This window comes from Scyliorhinus canicula, chromosome 13 (genome assembly GCF_902713615.1).
Source record: "Scyliorhinus canicula chromosome 13, sScyCan1.1, whole genome shotgun sequence".
Taxonomy (NCBI): domain Eukaryota; kingdom Metazoa; phylum Chordata; class Chondrichthyes; order Carcharhiniformes; family Scyliorhinidae; genus Scyliorhinus; species Scyliorhinus canicula.
The window spans coordinates 114,332,809-114,356,262 of NC_052158.1; the positions used below are offsets into that span (position 1 = coordinate 114,332,809).

At 46.5% G+C, this 23,454-nt stretch overlaps 1 protein-coding gene across 3 annotated transcripts in view; it reads right to left on the reverse strand.

Annotated features, from left to right (window-relative positions):
• The window catches only part of polr2h (RNA polymerase II, I and III subunit H), a 29,111-nt gene that overhangs the window by 5,498 nt on the left and 159 nt on the right, over nucleotides 1–23,454 (reverse strand). Inside the window, exons 1-3 of one of the 3 annotated variants that reach the window (XM_038816208.1) lie at nucleotides 23,222–23,442; nucleotides 1,084–1,167; nucleotides 146–239 (exon numbers count right to left, since the gene is read on the reverse strand). In XM_038816208.1, coding sequence (XP_038672136.1) covers nucleotides 146–239; nucleotides 1,084–1,167; nucleotides 23,222–23,228 — 185 coding nt within the window. In that variant the 5' untranslated portion in view covers nucleotides 23,229–23,442. Of the gene's footprint in view, nucleotides 1–145; nucleotides 240–1,083; nucleotides 1,168–4,956; nucleotides 5,204–23,221; nucleotides 23,443–23,454 lie in introns of those variants that run through there. The other 2 variants (XM_038816207.1, XM_038816209.1) reach the window with 2 other exon arrangements.

A 23,454-nucleotide genomic window follows, 5' to 3' on the forward strand; every position in this document is an offset into this window, starting at 1 on the left:
GGGACTTCGGAGCCGCGAGGCAGCGGTGCTAACCACTCTGCCACCGTGCTGTCCTTCATACAGGTGAATGATTAAGTATTCCAACCCTTGACTTGTTGGCACTGGAGCAGCCTCCTTCTGTAAGATTCAATGATTGTTTGATTACCTTGATGGCCGGTCATCTGTGGGGTTGTATTCTCCATCATCCGGCGTTCCATCTTCATACAAAGTACTCGCTATTACAAGACGAAACTTGTCACCTGAATAAAGGCAGTAAGAAAAATAAACTTTCAATATGATGGGGTGAAAAATATTGGGTCTCACAACTCCTTCCCTGGCCTAGTCTATACCACCATCCAAAACTTGAGTGAACTCAAAATACATTTTTGTTGTGCCGTGTCTACAATTATTTTGTCTCCTTTTGAGAGTGGCGTGATTGAATCAATAAATTGACTGATACTGTTCACTTCAAACTAACTCCAAATCGATACAACATTGTATGTAAACCAAAAGAGCACAAACTGTCACATTACATCTGAAGGATATTATAAATTATATTTAAAGGAAACTTCTTGACCAAACAAAACATTTCTACATGTCCTTATGTTATTACACTGGAGACTTTTGACTCCTGATAAACAACCTTTTCAATTAAGCATTTCAACAAGTTCAACGTAATGAAAATGGGATTTCATACCACAAACCTCCATTACATTATGATCAAATCAAATTATTCCACGGAACTGAATTCATCAAATCAAAGAAAATAATTATTAAAAGTGATTTAATATTTCTGGGCTTTAGCAAATTGAACATCAGTTCTGTGGTTTGTATTGAATGGATGAACATCAATGTAGTCTCAAATAATTTTGGCTTCACTATAACTATAATTGCTAATGAAGGTATATTTTAAATCTTTATTAACATTAAAAATTTCAATAGCAGCAAGAGCCTGGTGAACATGTGCAAGTGTGCACTCTCAATAATATTGCTGTCAAACTGAAAAGCTTTTCAACTATTCCATTGTCGTGTTGATTCAGCTTTTCTGTAACTGAACTTGAGGTTTAGAAGACAGTAATTACAGAAATATATTTAAATTCTTACCAAGTTCAACAGGGTAAATCTGAATGTTCACATCAAGTATCAGGTCCATTTTAAAGGATTCACTCTCACAGTGTAGACGTGAAACTGTTAAGACAACATAAAAATTCTGTCATCTTCACAAATGTCTCTAAATATTAAAGAAGTAGCACATTGGCACAGTGGTTAGCAGCACTGCCTCACAGCACCAGGTTCGATTCAACCTTGGGTGACCCGTGTGGAATTTGCGCATTCTCCCCCATGTCTGCTTGGGTTTCCTCTGGCTGCTCCGTTTTCCTCTCAGTCCAAAGATGTGCAGGTTGAGTGGGATAGGGCGGGTGAGTGGGCCTAGATACAGTGCTATTAGATACTCTGCTCTTTCAGAGGGTCAGTGCATATTTGATGGGTCGAATGGCCCCTTCTACACTGTAGGGTTTCTATATTGTTTTCATTAGTCACTTCGAATAGCCATCGAACACTAACACACAGGTATCTAATGCATAATCAAATATTAGAAAGTTGTTACAGTTTGCAGGTGGGTTTACCAGTGCTGTTGGGAGGAATTTAAACTAGTTCAGCAGTGGAGGGGACACAATGTGTTAATGCAATAGGGACACAGCAGGTTGAGTTTCAAGGGACTAAGGCGAGGTTGATGGCCTCTACTTTAATCCCAGGAGTATAATAGGAAAGACAGATGAGTTAAGAGCATGTATCAACACATAGAGTTATGATGATGTTACCATTACAGATTCATGGTTGAGGGAGGGGCAGAACTGGCAGCTCAACATTCTGGGTTATAGGATTTTCAGGCAGGACAGCGGAGAGTGTAAAAGAAGAGGTGGTGTTGCATTATTAATTCAGGATGCTGTTACTGCAGTAAGGCGAGAGAATATCTCAGATGGGTCTTTAACGAACCTTTGTGAGTAGAGTTTAGGAATAGAAAGGGGGCAGTCACGCTGCTGGGAGTGTATTATCGACCACCAAATAATCGTCGGGCAACAGAGGAGCAGATATGTAGACAATTCACGGAGGTATACAAAAACAATAATAGAGTAATTATATTAGAGGATTTTAAATAACCCAATATTAATTGAGATAATCATATTGTAAAGGATTTAGAGGGAGCAGATTTCTTGAAATGTATTCAAGAGGTTTTTATATCAACACGTCGAAGGTCCAACAAGGGATAATGTGGTGCTGGCCTATTTCTGGGGAACGAAGCTGGACAGGTGTTTGAGGTAGCAATCAGGGAGCATTTTAGTGATAGTGACCGCAACACTATGTTTTAAATTTGTCATGGAAAAGAAAAAAGATGGTCTGCAAAAAAGGGTTTTGGTTTGGCGGAAGGCTGATTTTATTAAAATAAGGCCGCATTTTGCTAACGTAGACTGAGAACAGCTACTTCTGGGTAAATCTACAGCAGAGCAGTGGGGGAGCATTTAAAATGGAATTGGTGAGAGTTCAGGTCCCAGTAGGGTGAAATGTAGCAGCAACAAGTCCAGAGAACCCCGGAATATTCAGGACTGGATAGGAAGGAAAAGAGGCTTTGATTGGGATTACGGGAGTTTTCTTTGTTGGTGAATGTTTGATGGGCCGAAGGGCCTCTTCTGTATTGTATGATTCTATGAATGTATAGGATACTGATGAAACCACATCTGCAGTACTGTGTAGTTTTGGTCCCCTCATTTAAAAAAGGATATAAATGCATTTGAAATCATTCAAAGAAGGTTCATTTGATAGATTCCTGGGATGGGGAGGGTTACCTTATGTAAAAAGGTTGACTGGGCCTGTATCCATTGGAGTTCAGAAGAATGAGATGTGGTCTTATTTAAACCTACAATATCCTGAGGGGATTTGACAGGGTAATACTTAAAGGATGTTTCTCCTAGTGGGAAGAGACTAGGACCAGGGGACACAGTTCAAAAATAAGCAGCTGCCAATTCAAAATAGTGAAGAGGAGATTTTTTTTCTCTCTCACCGAGGTTTGAGAGTCTTTGAACTCTCTTCCCCAGACAGCAGTGGAGGCATGGTAACTGAATATTTTTCAGGCAGAGGTGGATAAATTATTAATTGACAAGGGAGTTAAAGGGTATCAGGGTTAGGTGGGAATGTGGGTTTGAAGCCACAATCAGATCAGCCATGATCGTATTGAATGGCAGAATATGTTCAAAGGGGCTAAATGGTCTGCTCCATGGGTTCATATGTTTGGAATGAATGATGAAATGAAATGAAAATTGCTTATTGTCACAAGTAGGCTTCAAATGAAGTTATTGTGAAAAGCCCCTAGTCGCCACATTCCGGCACCTGTTCGGGGAGGCTGGTACGCGAATTCAACCGTGCTGCTGGCCTGCCTTGGTCTGCTTTAAAAGCCAGCGATTCAGCCCTGTGAAACATTCATAGGAGTGAAATTTTATTAGATAGTACAAGTATTATCGGTTAAAACTTCTTTGCAAATATCACAGAGGGTTGCAGGACTGGAATTATATGGTTCAGGAGGGGCAAGTCATAGAGGAGTTTGAAAACAAAAATGAGAATTTTAAAACCAAGGCATTGTTGACTGGATGCTAACGCAGGTCAGCGAGAACAAGGATGATGGGTAAAAAGGTCTTGCCGGAGTTAGGGCATAGGCAGCAGAACTGCCAAGTTTACAAAAGTCACAGCAAGGGAGAGAGGCCAAAGGTCCGTTCACTTCTTTTAGCATCCTAGGATGCAAGCCATCAGGGCCATGGCTTATTCTCCTTTAGTCCCATTAGTTTGTCTAATACCACTCAAAAGGTCCATTCAAATAATCAAGTCTATAGATAACAAAGGTATTAATGAGGGTTTCAACAGTACGTAGATCAGAAAGTAGGAGAATCTTCAGATACGAGGGATGGGATTCACTTCCAGGATTCATCGCTGGGAAGAATTCAGGATCAGATTAGATTGGATTGAATTTATTGTCACCCGTGCCTAGGCACAGTAAAAGGTATTGTTCTGCGTACAGTCCAGACAGATCATTCCACACATGAAAAAACATAGAACATACGATAGATACACAATGCAAACACATAGATACAGACATCAGATGAAGCATACGGAGTGAAGCATTGTAGTTAGAATGGTTTCACAGCTTCAGGGTCCCAGGTTCGATTCCCGGCTTGGGTCACTGTCTGTGCGGAGTCTGCACGTTCTCCCCGTGTGTGCATGGGTTTCTTCCGGGTGCTCCTGTTTCCTCCCACAGTCCAAAGATGTGCAAGTTAGGTGGATTGGCCATGCTAAATTGGCCTTAGTGTCCAAAATTGTCCTTAGTGTTGGGTGGGGTTACTGGGTTATGGGGATAGGGGGAGGTCTGGGCTTGGGTAGGGTGCTCTTTCCAAGAGCCGGTGCAGACTCGATGGGCCGAATGGCCTCCTTCTGCATCGTAAATTCTATGAGTGGAATACTACTCAGTAGGGCAGATGCATGGAGAGATCAGTTCAGTCCATAAGTGGGTCATTCAAGAGTCTGGTAACAGCAGGGAAGAAGCTGTTTTTGAATCTGTTAGTGTGTGTTCTCAGACTTTTGTGTGGGGCGGGTGAATGTAGAAAATCTGAATGAAGGAATGTGGGAACAGGTTGTACAAATGTGATCGGAATTATTTTCTGGTAAGATGAATATTTGGTCAAAACTGAGACTTTTACAACCTTCCATAAGTCGAGGAAAACACACGTGCAACATTACAGGACATGGCTATGGGAGGAAATTGTTGGACTCGATACTGAACGTTGAAAGAAGCACTGGAAGAGCGTCAGCATTGCTGGTGACAAGTTGTTCGTTTGCCTGTGTCAGAGCTGAGCTGCCCGAGTCCCTTTCATTGAAAGACCCCATGGAGCAGAGGGAAGCTCAAGCAGTGTGCCGCTCATCTCCTTTCCTTACCTCGATCAAACTTTATGCCTTCCGGGTCAATATCTTTCACATCAAAGATATCCTCAAATAAAATCCCCGCCATCCTTGTACAAGAAGTTTTAACTCCGAGCAGACATGAACAAGAGAAATTGCAACCGCCAACGAGCAGGCCTCTGTACGGTTCCGGGGAGTCTCTCTAGGTATGCCGGGATACTGGCAGACCAGGCCCGTCTCCCAGCCGACTGGCAGCAGTGCAGTGTGAGCATATGACCGCAACCCCGCCATCTTTGATCAAGGCGCTGCCACGGCTCTGTAAATACTTTCCGATAGGGTGTTTTCACTGTCCATAAACACAGAAGATATTTTTTTTTCGGTCTCCATATTTTTCAATGTCTCTTAAAGCTGTATCGACAAAATAAATTACAGTACAAACAAACATAAATTCAGTAGGTGCTGGAAATCTGAACTAAATATTCGGCAGGTCTGCAGCATGTGTGCAGAGAGAGAGAGTCAATGGGTTGTATTTTCCTGCAGGTTTTCTTCATCCCAACATTGGGACCAAACGGACGTCCCGAGCCCGCACTTGCCGGGAGCCAGCCTCCTTTGTCCAACGCTCTCTCCAGCAGCACCGTGAGATGCACTGCAACACTAAATCTCTTTCAGCAGCACTTTCCAAATGAGTCCACAGCCTTAACCAACGAGAAGGAGAAGGACACCGGGCCGAGTTACCACCGATTGCAAGTCAATTAACAGAACAATAAAATATTGATTTCCTTGACCAAAGTATTGGAGGATAGGTTCAAGGAAGTAATGATCAACCTTTATTTTGGTTTGGTCAGACTTTACCTGAATACTCTATCCAGTTATGTTCATCAAGCAATAGAAATAAATTGAAGTAGTGGAATCAATTCAGAGAAGTGTTACCATGTGAAATCCCAGTGTCAGAGTTGAAGAAATCAAGTATATGAGGATTTAAACAAGACTGGTAGATCTGCCTAGCTTTGGCTAGAGGAGGAATCTCCCGGGTAATCCTCAACATGAAAGTTAGTTTGTGAATTAGAAGTTACCGAGTTGGGAGAAAGGAAAGGAAACAGGCTATTTGGAGTGGAGAATAGCTCTGAACTAATTCTAGAGAATAAAATGTCGACTGAAAGTGGGGGATTTCTGGCTATTTTTTAAATTAGATGATAGAAACTTTATTTAGTTTAGACTATAACTTGCTAATTGAACTGTGCTTAGACAATGTTATTTTTCATTTGGCCTTGTGATCCATCCATAGAACATAGAATATACAGTGTAGAAGGAGGCCATTCAGCCCATCAAGTCTGCACCTACCCACTTCCACCCTACACCCATAACCCAATAACCCCTCCTAACTCTTTTGGTCACTAAGGACAATTTATCATGGCCAATCCACCTACCCTGCACATCTTTGGGCTGGATCCAGTCATTCACTGGAAATTCAAATATCTTTTTACAAGTTATCAGTCTTAATAGGGATGATATCTGAGATCAAGTTTATGAGGATGATAACTAAGATCAGGTTTATGAGGATGATAATTAAGACTGGGTTTGTGAGGATTTAAACAAGACTGGAAGCTCCACCTAGCCTTGGCTAGAGGGAGGAATCTCTAGGGCAAGACTCTTCACACCAAGAGAGATTAATATGTGGAATAACCCTCCAGATAAATAGTGAAGGTGCTTGACGATCTCAAAATAATTAGATTGTATAAATTATTAATGAAAAGGTCATTTGACCCCTCATTTTATCCAGAACGTTCCTCTGTTGCAGTATCAGCTTTCAAATGATCCTAGAGTTTTCATCTTCCCCGCTCTACCCAAGATACCATTCTATGTATTGACCATATTTTATTTGTAGAAATTCCTGTTCGATGCCAGGTATTTTCTTTCAAGGTTTAAAAGCCCATAGTTTGCCTGACAGGTGCATTCGGTTTGCTGTCTACACTGAGAGTGCAGAGGATCTGACACTATTATATACAATTGGCCAATCTCAAAGGCCTAGTCTAAGTCATTACACCTAGTTAAAAAAATAACACTCACATTAATAATCAATTTGTCAGGGAATGGCCAGGGAGCCAATCTGCTTTTTTGCCTCAAATCTGGCAGGATCCTGGCAGGCAGTGAGGCCTATCATTGCCCCAACTATCATTTCCCTCCCCTGGTTCTGCCCAAAAAGCTGCTCATTTCCCAACCAACACGTGTACATGGGAATGGAGCAGGGCCCTTCCAGAACTATGAAGTGGATAATTCCTAGTCGGAATGTTTAAAACTGAATTACATACTGCATATGACAAAGGTGAGGGAGGACATTTTTAAAAGGAGAAGAAGGTTGCAATTGCAGGATTATTTTAAGTAGCCTTGTAAAGAGATAAGGTCATTGGTGAGTTGCTTTGAGAACACACTGACCATACAATTGAACCGAAAATTCTGATTAACTATAATAAATTATACCACAGTGGCAAATGGAGACAATTCTACAGTCAGCTGGCTTGGTTCATAGCCCATTTACCTCTGACTCACAAAGTTGTCGATTCAAGTGCAGAGTTAGACTGACATTCTAATGCAGACTGAGAGAATGTAGCATTGCCAGAGGTGTTGCCCTATGAATGACATGTTAAAATGAGGCACTCTCAACCTGTTTGTAAGGAGGTTAAAGAAATCAAAACAATACTGCAGAAAGCCCAAAGGAATATAGAAAATGCAAGGGCAAAATTAATAGGAAAACAAAGAGAGGCATGGAAAATATTGGCTAATAAAATCAACAAAAAAACAGCCAACTCAGGAATCAGTCTGGTAAACATTCTCTGCACTCCTTTGATAGCAACAACATCCTTTCTTAGATAAGAAGATCAAAACTGCGCACAATATTCCAGGTGTGGCCTCACCAAGGCCCTGTATAACTGTAGCAAGACATCCCTGCTCCAGTACTTGAATCCCATCGCAATGAAGGCCAACCTATCATTTGCCTTCTTTATCGCCTGCTGCACCTGCACGCTTAGGTTCAGCAAAGGGTGTACGAGGATACCCAGGTCTCATTGCACATTCACCTCTCCTAATTTATGGGCATTCAGATAATAATCTTCCCTCCTGTTTTTGCGACCAAAGTGGATAACCTCATATTTATTCAAATTATACTGCATCTGCCATTTATTTGCTCACTCACTCAACTTGTCTAAATCACACTGAAGGAACTCTGCAACCTACTCACAGCTCACCCTCCCACCAAGTTTTGTGTCATCTTCAAATTTGGAGATAATACATTTAGTTTCTGCATCTAAATCAGTGGCACAGTGGTTAGCACTGCTGCCCCACATCACCAGAAACCCAGGTTCGATTCCAGCCTCGGTAACTGTGTGGAATTTGCACATCCTCCCCGCCTGTGTGGGTTTCCTCCGGGTTCTCCAGTTTCCTCCCACAGTCCAAAGATATGCACGTTAGGAGGATTAGCCTTCCTAAATGATTCCTTATTGTCCAAATGTCAGATGGGGTTACGGGTTAGGGTGGGAGGTAGGCCTAAGTGGAGTGCTCATTCAGAAGGTTGATGCAGACTTGATGGTTGAATGACCTCCTGCTGCACTGGAGGGATTCTATGATTAGTCTGAGGTGTCATGTGAAAAATAAGAACAAGAATATCGATTGGTAGATTGTCAGAAACGTGATATAACATTCTAATACGAATTTAGAGATTGGATTAATTTTCTAGAGAGATCATTTTATCTCATATATGGGGCTGAGAGTGATGGCATTGATCAAGCCAGCATCTGACTGAGTGTGAAACCAAGGAGCGCTGGCTAAACTGAAGTAAATGGGAATCAGGGAAAACTCTCCAAATGTTGGAGTTATACCTAGCATAAAGGCGGTTGTTGGAGGCCAATCATCTCAGCTTTGCAGGATTTCCTCAGCTTAGTGACCGAGGCCCAAGCATCCTTATGTGTTTCAACAATAACCTTCCCTCCATCATAAGGTCAGAAGCGGGAATGGTCTCTGATGGTTGCAGCCATGCAACAAGACATGGACAACATTCAGAATTGAGCGTCGGCACGATGGTGCCAGCATGGGGAGCCGCCAGTATTGGCTGAGCCAGATGATGCAGGGTCATCCGTGGATCGCACAAAGTGAACCCTGGGGCCCTATGTGCACCGATCAGGATTGGGAGGCAACCCGGACCCATCCCATGGAGTGGTGACAGTGACCACCAGCTCCCTCGAGTTCCACTCCTCTGATGAGGCAGCGTTTCGTAGTCAGCACATGGGACGGCACGGCACAGCTGTACATGTGCCGGCGACAAGTGCGCCAGGGTTCTCCGGCCCCAGAGTGCCCAGAGGTTGCCTGCCAGGGGCATCAAAGGCCACAGGACGAGGTAAGCAGCTGGCTGCCTCCACCTCCGATGTGCATCCTGGGGATACACCTAGACGTAGTGGGAGAGCTAGAAGGGCAAAGCACATGGAGGATCACTAAGGGCACCATGGGAGGGGTGAGAGGGTGGGGCATAGGTAGGCAGTGAGGTGGAGGATATGGGCGACACCATTGGAAGGATGGGGAATTGGAAAACACAATAAACACCCTTTATCATAAGCAGTATAACACTTCTGTCACTTTCCTCTGAAATGTGGCCCGACCTCTGAACCCTTGGCCCAACTCTCCAAGTATCTCCCCCCACCCCAGAGCACTCACCCACGTTCTGGCCGCGGACATGTTCCCGGAGCTGTGTCCCGTCCCGGGGTGTTCGGATGTTGGCTGCTGCATGTGTGGTGTTGCCTCCTGCAGTGTTCAAGCACAGTGTCCAGGCATTAAAGTGTGACTAGGATGCTAGGCAAGGACTCCCACGTGCTACATTGCCCGCCCACCCACGGGAATCAATTTGGGTTGTGTGAAGTGCTCACTTAGCCACAATTGCCAATTCCCTATTAGCAAAGCCTTCAGCCACACAGCCAGATGCCTCGGCAGTGGGTGGGGCTTATGGGTAGTTTGTGGGGCAGAGGCTCGGGTTGAACCTCGAACGGGTATCCATGATCCACGGGTTGCCACGCTGGTGCCATGAATGGATGCGCCCCCTTTCCTATGAGCGAAAGTGCAACGAGGCCGGAGAATCGCGCCCAATGGATTTTGTATATGCATGTGTGCCAGGAATAACATCCATTATTGCTTTAGTAGCCGAGGGCAAGGTTCGGGGTGGGGAGTCCATGGAATGTCACTTGTAAGAGTGCGAGATTATGCAATCAACTACTCACAGGCTAAAGAAATAAAAATGTCTCAACTATTATCAGTAACTTTATTGTTGCTGGCAAATATTTTCTACAGCAGGTTTATCTAGCCTGTCATACCAGAGAGAGTGCAATTCAATATAAAGATATCTGCACCAAATGTTTTACTTACACTGACCAAAATAACTAGTCTGACTACAGTTAGTTGTATTTTTTAGTTATGGAATCATCTATCTACCATCAAATAGTTCATGTATTTTAATTGAAAGAAATTAGCCAGGGAACTGAAATAACCAGGAGCAATACGCAGTTGCGCAAAACAGTTTGAGAATTTTCTGCTTCCCTTGTTAATGTTGTACCTGACTGATGGAACTATCTGCTCACTGTATTACCTCTTGTATAATTCATCAACAGTCAAGTGGAAACTACCGCATCAATTGCCATTAAAGTGCGAGTCAAAACGATCATTCTGAGTATCATCTGTCCAGGGATTTTTTTTACTCAAGGTTAGGAGAAAAAAAGAGAGGTCATCTTACATAGAAATTGCATTACTGTAATTGAGAATTTGTATAAATCAGTCATTTAAAATATTTTCTTTGTTTTATACACATAAATAAAATTGGTAACATTAGGTCTAAATTTAACATGGTTGTGCCTGCTTTAGGGGTATAAAATGGGTGCAGTAACCAACTTAGCAGCGCAGAGGTCAATGGCCAATGTGTGTGGGAGTTCAGGGCACTGCTGAATTAGCTGGATCCTTTATTTAGGCGCATTTTCATGTTGAAATGAGGCTTCTGTGCTCATTTCAGAACAAGGCTTAAATTTGTTCGTTCCTGTCAGAGTTTGTGCACCTTGAATAGCTTCAACCAACGATGCATGAAGAGACGATGAGAGGTTGCGCTGAAAGAGGTTCACAAATGTACACAATGTTGTTTATTGCTGAGTTAGAAGTCAGAGGCTGCTTCCTCCTGTCTTCACAGAACAGCAGCAGCTACTATCAGCTCACCTCCTAATCATCTTCCCTTCCTGCTCAGCATTCAAACTAACCACTAGGCCTCAGCTACGGCTTATTCAGGCCCCGACTGATGAGCAACATTGGGTGCATGTTTAAAATTAAAGAACAAATAAACAAATTTATTCTGTAAAGGAGACATTCCATTAACAGCAATCTGATTTTTGTGTTTACTCGTATTTATCTGAGGAAAATAAATGTAACTATGTTGGGCTCGCAGTTCAGTAATTCTTCTCCGGGTTAGGAGAGTATTGTTAATAACTGCTGATGATTCTGTTGTATGGTCATGAAAGCCAGTGTTCCAACTGACAGATGCACATTCCAGAAACCACGAGGGTCCTACCCTAATTTTGTACAGAAGCTAATTTTTTTCTGACAATAGTTACAGCTGAGAGAAAAGGGACTACGTTGTCTATTGCACAAACAACCTTCATCAGCTGTGAAAGAAATATAGAGTGTGGGCACACCAAAGATGTCTTGAGTTTATAGTTGTTGGTGGCATTTTGTATTTTTGTGTATGTTCTATCCTTTTATGGGATGCGGCTGTTGCTGGCAAGGCCAGCATTTGTTGCCTATCTTTAATTAGACTTGAGAAGATGATGCCACCTTGTTGAACTGCTATATTCCATCTAGTGCAGGTCCACCTGCAATGCTGCAGGGAAGGAAATTGTAGGATTGGAATCCCGTGACACTGAAGAATTGGCAACATGGTCGCAAGTCAGGATGGTGGGTGATCTGGAGGGCAACTTGCAGGTGGTGGTGTTCCCTTATGTCTGCTGTTCTTGTCCTTCCATGTGGTAGATGTCACTGGTTTGGAAGGTGCTGTCAATGAAGGCTTGGATTGTTGCTGCAGTGCATCTTGTGTATGGTATACCCTGCTACCACTGTGCATCAGTAAGCGAGTGAATGTTTAAGTTGGTGGATGGGATACCAGCCAAGCAGGCGTTTTTTTCCTGGATGATGTTGAGCTTCTTGAATTTTATTGGTAATGCCATTGGATGTGAAGGGGAAGTTGTTAGATTCTCTTTTGTTGGAGATGGTCATTGCCTGGCACTTGTGTAGCACAAATATTACTTGCCACATATGAGCCCAAGGCTGAATGTTGTCTATTTTGGCAGGTATAGCTTCAGTAGCTGAGGAGTTCAGCAGGGGATTGGGAACCTGAATTGTAGCTCCAGTACACAAGAATCTGAGAGTAGTGAGGTCATGAGTAAGGTTTCAAAGTTGCAGGAGTGTACCGGCAGGAAGGAAGGTGGTCTAAAGTGCGCCTACTTCAATGCCAGGAGCATCCGGAATAAGGTGGGTGAGCTTGCGGCATGGGTTAGTACCTGGGACTTCGATGTTGCGGAGACATGGATAGAGCAGGGCGAGGAATGGTTGTTGCAGGTGCCGGGGTTTAGATATTTCAGTAAGTTCAGGGAAGGTGGTAAGAGAGGGGGAGGGGTGGCATTGTTAGTCAAGGACAGTATTACGGTGGCTGAGAGGACATTTGATGAGGACTCGAATACTGAGGTAGTATGGGCTGAGTTAAGAAACAGGAAAGGAGAGGTCACCCTGTTAGGGCTTTTCTATAGGCCTCCGAAAAGTTCCAGCGATGTAGAGGAAAGGATTGCAAAGATGATTCTGGATAGGAGCGAAAATAACATGGTAGTTGTTATGGGGGACTTTAACTTTCCAAATATTGACTGGAAACACTATAGTTCGAGTACTTTAGATGGATCCGTTTTTGTCCAATGTGTGCAGGAGGGTTTCCTGATGCAGTATGTCGATAGGCCAACAAGAGGCGAGGCCATATTGGATTTGGTACTGGGTAATGAACCAGGACAGGTGTTAGATTTGGAGGTAGGTGAGCATTTTGGTGATAGTGACCACAATTCGATTACGTTTACTTTAGCGATGGAAAGGGATAGGTATAAACCGCAGGGCAAGAGTTATTGCTGGGGGAAAGGCAATTATGATGCGATGAGGCAAGACTTAGGATGCATCGGCTGGAGAGGAAAACTGCAGGGGACGGACACAATGGAAACGTGGAGCATGTTCAAGGAACAGCTACTGTGTGTCCTTGATAAGTATGTACCTGTTAGGCAGGGAGGAAGTGGTCGAGTGAGGGAACCATGGGTTACTAAAGCAGTTGAATCACTTGTCAAGAGGAAGAAGGAGGCTTATGTGAAGATGAGACGTGATGGCTCAGTTGGGTCGCTTGAGAGTTACAAGTTAGCTAGGAAGGCTCTAAAGAGAGAGCTAAGAAGAACTAAGCGAGGACATGAGAAGTCTTTGGCTGGTAGGATCAAGGATAACCCTAAAGCTTTCTATAGGTATGTCAGGAATAAAAGAATGACTAAGGTAAGAGTAGGGCCAGTCAAGGACAGTAGTGGGAAGTTGTGCGTAGAGTCCGAGGAGATAGGAGAGGTGCTAAATGAGTATTTTTCGTCAGTATTCACACAGGAAAAAGACAAAGTTGTCGAGGAGAATACTGAGATACAGGCTACTAGACTAGAAGGGCTTGAGGTTCATGAGGAGGCGATGTTAGCGATTCTGGAAAGTGTGAAAATAGATAAGTCCCCTGGGCCGGATGGGATTTATCCTAGGATTCTCTGGGAAGCTAGGGAGGAGATTGCTGAGCCTTTGGCTTTGATCTTTAAGTCATCTTTGTCTACAGGAATAGTGCCAGAGGACTGGAGGATAGCAAATGTTGTCCCCTTGTACAAGAAGGGAGTAGGATAACCCCGGTAACTATAGGCCAGTGAGCCTTACTTCTGTTGTGGGAAAAGTCTTGGAAAGGTTTATAAGAGATAGGATGTATAATCATCTGCAAAGGAATAATTTGATTAGAGATAGTCAACATGGTTTTGTGAAGGGTAGGTCGTGCCTCACAAACCTCATTGAGTTCTTCGAGAAGGTGACCAAACAGGTGGATGAGGGTAAAGCAGTTGATGTGGTGTATATGGATTTCAGTAAAGTGTTTGATAAGGTTCCCCACGGCAGGCTATTGCAGAAAATACAGAGGCATGGGATTCAGAGTGATTTAGCAGTTTGGATCAGAAATTGGCTAGCTGATAGAAAACAAAGAGTAGTGGTTGATGGGAAATGCTCTGACTGGTGTCCAGTTACTAGTGGTGTGCCACAAGGATCTGTTTTGGGGCCGTTGCTGTTTGTCATTTTTATAAATGACCTGGAGGAGGGCGTAGAAGGATGGGTGAGTAAATTTGCAGATGACACTAAAGTCGGTGGAGTTGTGGACAGTGCAGAAGGATGTTACAAGTTACAGAGGGACATAGATAAGCTGCAGAGCTGGGCTGACAGGTGGAAAATGGAGTTTAATGCAGAAAAGTGTGAGGTGATTCATTTTGGAAGGAATAACAGAAAGGCAGAGTACTGGGCTAATGGTAAGATTTTTGGTAGTGTGGACGAGCAGAGAGATCTCGGTGTCCATGTCCATAGATCCCTGAAAGTTGCCACCCAGGTTGAGAGGGTTGTTAGGAAGGTGTACGGTGTGTTAGCTTTTATTGGTAGAGGAATTGAGTTTCGGAGCCATGAGGTCATGTTGCAGTTGTACAAAACTCTGGTGCGGCCGCATTTGGAGTATTGTGTGCAGATCTGGTCGCCACATTATAGGAAGGATGTGGAAGCATTGGAAAGGGTACAGAGGAGATTTACAAGAATGTTGCCTGGTATGGAGGGAAGATCATATGAGGAAAGGCTGAAGGACTTGAGGCTGTTTTCGTTAGAGAGAAGGTTAAGAGGTGACTTAATTGAGGCATACAAGATGATCAGAGGATTAGATAGGGTGGACAGTGAGAGCCTTTTTCCTCGGATGGTGATGTTCAGCACGAGGGGACATAGCTTTAAATTGAGGGGAGATAGATATAGGACAGATGTCAGAGGTAGGTTCTTTACTCAGAGAGTAGTAAGGGCGTGGAATGCCCTGCCTGCAACAGTAGTGGACTCGCCAACACTAAACGCATTCAAATGGTCATTGGATAGGCATATGGATGATAAGGGAATAGTGTAGAGGGACTTTAGAGGGGTTTCACAGGACGGTGCAACATCGTGGGCCGAAGGGCCTTTACTGCGCTGTAATGTTCCATGTTCTATGTTCTATGAGTACTGGACATTGTACATTAATCCAGGCAAGTGGAGTGTACTTGTACCTGACTTGTACCTTGTCGATGGTGGACAGATTTTTTGAACTTTGAAGATGACACAAAGCTTGGTGGGAGGGTGAGCTGTGAGGAGGATGCAGTGCTCCTTCAGTAAGATTTAGACAAGTTGCGTGAGTGGGCAAATGAATGGCAGATGCAGTGTATGTATGACTGGTCCAGTTTATTTATGTTCAATGGTAATCCTCAGTATATTAGTAGTGGGAGATTCAGAGATGGTAATACCATTGAATGTCAAGGGGAGGTGGTTAGATTCTCTCTTTCTGGTGATGCCATTGCCTGGTTCTTATGTGGTGTGAATATTACTTGCCATTTATCTGCCCAAGCCTGAATGTTGTCCATGTCTTGTTGCATGACTGCTTCAGTATCTGAGGAGTTGCTAATGGTACTGTACATCCTGCAATCATTAGTGACCATTCCCGCTTCTGACTTTATGATGGGGGGAAGGTTATTGTTGAAACACATAGGATGGTTGGGCCTAGGTTACTGAGGAAATCCTGCAAAGCTGAGATGATTGGCCTTGAACAACCATCTTCCTTTACACTAGGTATAACTCCAACCGTTGGAGAGTTTTCCCTGATTCCCATTTACTTCAGTTTAGCCAGAGCTCCTTGGTTTCACACTCAGTCAAATGCTGGCTTGATCAATGCCATCACTCTCAGCCCCATATATGTGATAAAATTATCTCTCTAGAAAATTAAGCCTAATTCTAAATTTGTATCAGAATGTTATATCACTTTTCTGACAGTCTACTAATAGATATTCTTGTTCTTATTTTTCACATGACACTTCAGACAAATCATAGAATCCCTACAGTGCAGAAGGAGGCCATTCAGCCATCGAGTCTGCACCAAACCTCTGAACGAGCACTCCACTTAGGTCTATCCCCGGCCTATCCCCGTAACCTCATCTAACTTTTGGACACTAAGGGGTCATTTAGCATGGCCAATCCTCCTAACCGGCATATCTTTGGACTGTGGGAGGAAACCGGAGCGCCCAAAGGAAACCCACACAGACAGGGGGAGGACGTGCAACTCCATTTCGAGGCTGGAATTGAACCTGGCTTCCTGGTGCTGTGGGGCAGCAGTGCTAACCACCGTGCCACTGGTTTAGATGCAGAAACTAAATGTATTATCTCCAAATGTGAAGATGACACAAAGCTTGGTGGGAGGGTGAGCTGTGAGGAGGATGCAGAGCTCCTTCAGTATGATTTAGACAAGTTGAGTGAGTGGGCAAATGAATGGCAGATGCAGTTTAATTTGGATAAATGTGAGGTTATCGACTTTGGTAGCTAAATTGGGAGGGAAGATTATTATCTGAATGCCCATAAATTAGGAGAGGTGAATGTGCAATGAGATCTGGGTGTCCTCATACACCAGTTGCTGAAGCTAAGCGTGCAGGTGCAGCAGGTGACAAAGAAGGCAAATAATAGGTTGGCCTTCATTGCAAGAGGATTCAAGTACAGGAGCAGGGATGTCTTGCTGACCACACCTGGAATATTGTGTGCAGTTTTGGTCTGCTTATATGAGAAAGGATGTTGTTGCTATCAAAGGAGGGCAGCGAAGGTTTACCAGGGATGGCAGGACTGACTGGTGTTACAGGAGAGATTGAGTCGATTAGGATTTTATTCTCTGGAGTTGAGAATAATGAGGGGGGATCTCATCGAAACACAAAACTCTAACATGATGAGACAGGGTAGATGCAGGAAGGATGTTCTCGATGGTGGGAGTGTCCAGAACCAGGGGTGACAGTCTGAGGTTACAGGGTAGATCATTTGTGATTGAGCTGAGGAGAAATTTCTTCACCCAGAGAATGGTCGGCCTGTGAAATTCGCTACCACAGAAAGCAGTTGAGACCAAAACAAGATCAGGCTATTAATGGATGATCAGCCATGATCATAACGAATGGTGGAGCAGGCTCGAAGGGCCAAGTGGGGGCAGCATCAGTGGTGTACGGAGCTATTTTGGAAGAGGATAAGGTACCACTGGAAGGGATCAAAGCAAAGTGGGAGGAAGAGTTGGGAGAGGTTATAGAGGAGGGGGTCTGGTGTGATTTGCACCGGAGAGTGAATGCCTCCACCTCATGTGCGAGGTTGGGGCTGATACAGCTGAAGGTGGTATATAGAGCGCACCTCACGAGGGCGAGGATGAGCCGATGTTTTTGAAGGAGTAGAAGATGTGTGTGAGCGTTGCGGGGGGAGGGCCCGCTAATCACTTTCATATGTTTTGGTCCTGTCCAAAGCTAGGGGAGTTCTGGAAGGAGGTTTTTACGGTAATTTCCACGGTGGTGCGCGTGAAACTGGACCCGGGTGCCCGGGAGGCCATATCCGGGGCGTCGGACCAGCCAGGGTTGGAAACGAGTGCGGAGGCCGATATCATAGCCTTCGCCTCTTTGATCGCCCGAAGGCGGATCCTGCTGGGATTGAGAGCAGCCTCTCTACCCTGTGCCCTGGCGTGGCGAGGGGACCTGTTGGAATACTTGACCCTTGAGAAGGTTAAGTTCGAACTGAGGGGAAGCTCAGAGGGGTTCTACAAGTCATGGGCACTATTTATTATGCACTTTCAAGAACTGGATAACATCGAACATTAGTTGGGGGGGGATGGGTGGGAGGGTTGGGGGGGAGGGGGGTTGTGTATATTAAGGATGACTATGGGTCATCCCTGATTCCTTTTTGTCATTTGTTTATGTAAACATGCGGGCTGATGTTTGGGGGTTGGTGGGAAGATGGGATCATTGTTATTGTTATGGGGTTTGACATATTTGTTGCTGATTATTGTTTTGTTGTTGGTGGGTGTAAATTCGGGAGAAAGTGTGACAAAGGAGGAGAATAAAAATATTTTTTAAAAAAAATAATAATTAGAAAGAAAAGAGAGAATGAAGTGCAGGAGGAAAGAGAGTCAAGGTATGTTGACATGTTTAAAATTTTAATAATAATTGCTTATTGTCACAAGTAGGCTTTAATGAAGTTACTGTGAAAAGCCCCTAGTCGCCACATTCCAGCACCTGTTCGGGGAGGCCGGTACAGGAATTGAAGCCGCGCTGCTGCCTTGTTCTGCATTACAAGCCAGCTATTTAGCCCACCGTGCTAAACCAGTCCCTATGTTGAGTAGAATTCTCCCATTTGGGACTAAGTCCCGTGACGGGGTGGGAACATGGATGTTTACCGTTGTGAGGCCTGAAGGAAAACACACTATGGGCACGATTTACCGGCCGTATCTCGCTCTACTTGGTGTAGCGACTAGGCTGTTGAATCACACGAGAGGCATCATATGAGATTCGCGACACTTGAGATGTCTCGCAAGATTCAATCGAGCCACATGAGATGTCACAATCTAGATCTCGCTCTCGCTAGGTGAGATCTCAATCAGCATATTTTAATGACCTATTAGGCTAATTTAAATATGCATGTACCAGATTATCCCAGCAACCAATAGCTAATGGCTTCCCAAGTGAGGATTCAATTGGGCGCCGTTTAGTACTGGTCCACGCAAACGTGGACCAGGCATAACGGCACCTGGCGGGTCTCTCAGGCCTTTAAAGACCTCTCGGTGGTAGGAGACAGGGCAGGGTGGCACCCTTCCTTTCACCCTCTGGCATCTGGGCACTTTGGTACTGCCAGCGTGGCACCCTGGCAGTGCCACCCTGGAAATGCCAGCATGCCTACGTGTGACTGCCTGGGTGGCAGGGCATGCCAAGGGTTGGGGCCTGAGGGGGCCATACCCATGAAAGGGGGATGAGGGAGGTACGAAGGGTGCGTGGGTGCAGGGCAGGTATGTGCCATGTGGGTGCATTCAACAGACCCGCTGCCAATCCAAACGTAGATGGCGTAACCAGTTCTATCCCAACAAACGTGGCCCGCTGCCATGAACTACTACCAAACGCAGGTTCACCAACTGTTGCCCATATTCGACCGGGACCACTGAGGTGCCTGTGATCGGCAGGGATCCCCCCCCCCCTACGTATAAGTGACAAGGCAGGCATTGGTGCCTCGAAGGGTCAGTATTTGAAGGCCAGAACCAGATCCGGTGGAAAGTGTGGCGGCTGATCGTGGATACCGCGGCTCCAGTATCGCGCTCCATTCAAATCAAATGCCCATTTACGTGCAGGGAAACCTGAATCGGGACGACCCATGGTGATGCCACACGGTGCAACTGTTGACAGGTGCGCGGGACGTCAGTGTCGGCCCCGGACTGGTGCTCCAAAGTGTCTCGGGCTGACGTTCGAGGGCTCCGATCGATGTCCGTGTCCTCTTCCTTGCTGCTATCCACTTGGGATTCACGTTGTGGTTGGGGTCGGGGGCGGAGCACTCTAGAAGGGCCCACTTCAACACCAGGAGAAACTGCAAGGCACAAGATATGACGCATGATTGGATCGTGGGTTGGGGTGGTGGGTGGTGGTAGAAGAGGTGGCTGGGGGATTGGGAGGGGGTGGTGACAGATATGCCATGGGGAACCATAACTCAGCAGGGTCTCACTTGCTCAGCCAATCCTGACCTCCGGGCCCACCAACCAGGCCCAGTACCTGCTGCTCCACTGTGGTGAGGTGCCTCCGGCGGTCCTCCTCCAGTCTTTTCCCTCTCATGGCAGTTGTGGTCTGACTTCTCCTGGCTGGGGGGAGGGGGGGTTGACAGAAAGCGCACAGTGTTAGACGGTCGGATGCTTGCAGCACAGGGGGCGGGTAGCTGGTGACCTTTGTGGCCAGAGCACCCGGCTATGGCGACTGGTATAGGTACTGGCATGAGATGGCTTGGTTGCCCTCTGGGTTGTTCAGGGTGGGGAGGGGGATACAGTTGTGTGGGACTGGAGCTAGTGCCAGGGGTATAGTGCTGCCTACTCTCCATGGGAGGCATGCAGTTCTTTGCGACACTGCTGGCTGGTCCTGGCGGTGGTCCCATGGCGCGAACGGCGTCTGGCATTGCGTCCAGTCCTGGTGGACAGGTGGCAACCTCCTTCCCATCCTGGAGTACAAGGTAGCCCGCTCGTATTCCACATGGCGCCGGTGCTAGTCCATTAACGGTTAATGAATTGCTTCCAGAGCAGTGTCAAACCTGCTGTTGCAGAAGCCCACTGATTCTGTCCCGACGTCAGCACTTAGTTTCTGAAATGTAGAATCCCGACCGGGATCTTCCGCTAGTGCCTGCCATGGCAAATCAGAAAACCCGCTGGAGGCCAGCATGAAACTGATTTGCATCCCGCTAATGCAATGCAGATGAAGGCCCAACAGGAATCTTCCCCCGCACCCGAATACCGTGCCACCAGTGGGAAAACATGCTAATCCAGAACACGTTTGGAAGAACGTGACGTGCAGCGGTTCTCTCCTGAACAATGCCTGGGGCTGCCACCTGAGTTTGGCATGGAGGCTGCCAGCGACCCTGGGATATCACAGCAATGGGTGGGGGTTGTAGCTACAGATGGATCTTCTAGCTTCATTGCCATCAGGAAGGTCCATCATCCAGCGACAGAGTGTTTCTGGCAGTCCATCTTTTTCAGAAGGTCCATTTTCTTTCTTCAACGGTTGGTTGGTGATGTTGGGCGCATTTTCAATATGGCACCCACATATGATAATGAGACCCCTGCCATCATGTCTGACCCACCACAGAATATGGCTCAAAATCCTACGGTGCATAATTAATTAGGTCTGGACTGGAAAATATGGGGTGGAATTCAACCAAAAAATTTCTCAGTGCAGGATTCTCCAGCTGGGTTTGCCCAGCGACTGGAGAATCCTGCCTGAGGTCAATGGATTTTTCCATTGTTGGCATCCCACCTGTGGCATTCTTGCGGCAGGCGTAGCGGAAGAATCCAGCCCTAAGTGCCACTTTGGGTGTGTTTGGTGGGGTGTTTCCCTCCGGCATTTTAGGTGAGAGCCACACCGCTCATCAGTTTCGGGGGCCCTGGAGAGTTTCCCACCAGTCTCCCACACAATTCGACATTTTTTTCAACAATGGGGAGCTGAACTCGCCGGCGAGAACAGCTACCTTGTGATTCAATTGCCATTTTGAATGGATCAAGTGAGCTTGAGTGTCCCCACACCCCTACCCATAGACAATATCACCCCCTGCACACATGGGCATTACACCCCCCCCTCCCCCAAAGTGAGGACACCCTGCTGTGGGATTGCTGAGGGAACCTCTTTTGAGGCTTACCCAACCACACTTTCCTACCCTCCCTTCAGTATCCCAACCTTTCACCTCCCTGTTATAAACCCCATGGAGGTCAAGGAATAAGGACAATCCAATTCCTCATGAGCTCCATTTAATATGAACTCCCCCGGTAACGGGAGCAGGGCTTCCCCTTAACAAGGGGAGCCCTGACTAGTATAAAAATCCTCACCTGGGTGCAGGTCAGGGAGGGAGACCCTTTGGGGGATGGAGAGTTGATTGTATTGTTAATAAACCTTGTTCATTGTTTTCTACCTGCTGTTTCATGCATGCTGCTCGGCGGATTCAACACTGGCGATGAGGATAAAGTGGAGATGTCATCGGTGCCAAGTACTACGTGCCAGATCCACTTTGTCTAGGCCTCAGGAGGCATCCAATTCATCAGCCGAAATGTCGCACATCGGGAAATTAGAACCATTTAATGCAGGTACCGATGACTAGACGCAGATGCAGTATTTGTCTCCGCACCAACGGGATTGTAGGGAATGTAAACTGTTAACAGCTTGCCGGGGGGGGGGGGGGGGGGGGGGGACCTACATCCTCATCAGAAGCTTAACACACCCAGATGTGCCAGATTTGTGGTCGCTCCCCGCTTTCGTGGCCGTGGCCCTAGTTGGGGAAAATTTTGATCTCAAGTGATCGCTGATCACCTGGAGTTCCATTTCCACACGACCACTCAGCCCCAGGCCGATTCTACAAGCGATTAAGAAAGTTGGCCGAAACATGTGAGTTTGGTGCTGCACGCGCTTAGTATGTGAAATCCGCCACACAGCACATGGAAAATCTTTTGGCTGAAACTAATCTGGATCTACAGAGCATGGTAGAGATAGCTATCTCCCGGGACAGCGCTAAACAAGGCGTCCAGGAACTCCTAGCAATGGTGGTGTTGAGTTCGGGCCACCAAAATGTACGCAGTTCAAAACGAGCTCCCGACCGTGGGACAGTTACCGCAGAGACCAGGGGTGGGATTCTCCGACCCCCCACCGGGTCGGAGAAACGGTGGGGGGGGGGGGGGGGGTGTGGCGTGAATCCTGCCCCGCTGCTCCGACGCCGGCTGCCAGATTCTCTGGCACCAGTCTTTGGGCGGGGGTGGGGATCGCGCGTGCCGGTCGGGGGCCGTTGGCAGTTTGCCCCCCTGGTGATTCTACGGGCCCCGATGGGCCAAGCGGCCACCCGTTTTTGGCCAGTCGCACCGGCGTGAATTAGAACAGGTCCATATCGGCGGGACCTGGCTTTGAGGGCGGCCTGCGGAGTCCTTGGGTGGGCGCGGACGGATCCGGCCCCGACGGCCCCCCACGGTGGCCTGGCCCGCCGGCCGATCGGTGGACCCCGATCGCGGACCAGGCCACCGTGGGGGCACCCCCCGGGGCCCCCCTCCAGGACCCCGGAGCCCGCCCGCGCCGCCTGCTCCCGCCAGTAAGGTAGGTGGTTTGATCCACGCAGGCGGAAGATGCATGACAGCGGCGGGACTTCGGTCCATCGTGGGTCGGAGAATCGCCGGGGGGGGGGGGGGGGCACGCCGACCGGCGCGGAGCAATTCCCACCCCCGCCGAATCTCCGGTGCCGGAGAATTCGGGACACGGCAGGGGCGGGATTGACGCTGGCCCCTGGCGATTCTCCGACCCAGTGGGGGGTCGGAGAATCCCGTCCGCAGGTGTCAGTTCTAATTGTTGACAGTTATCACTGACTCTGACAAAAGCAAATTACTGCGGATGCTGGAATCTGAAACATTACTGACCTGACATTTGCACCAACGGAATCAAACGTTGGCTTCCTTCACCTTCAAAATGTGTGAGGTGAAAAGTAAAAAGCTGGAGGGAAGTCCGAGGGGTCAGCAGATTGGTTCAGAATGGCCAATAAATTCATCCAAACGGGGCACACAGCTGCTCCAACAACAGAAACACACCTTCGTTTGGAAAAGAAATCTAAAGAATAGTTTCTCACTTCTGCTGAAGGCTTATCGTGACGCAT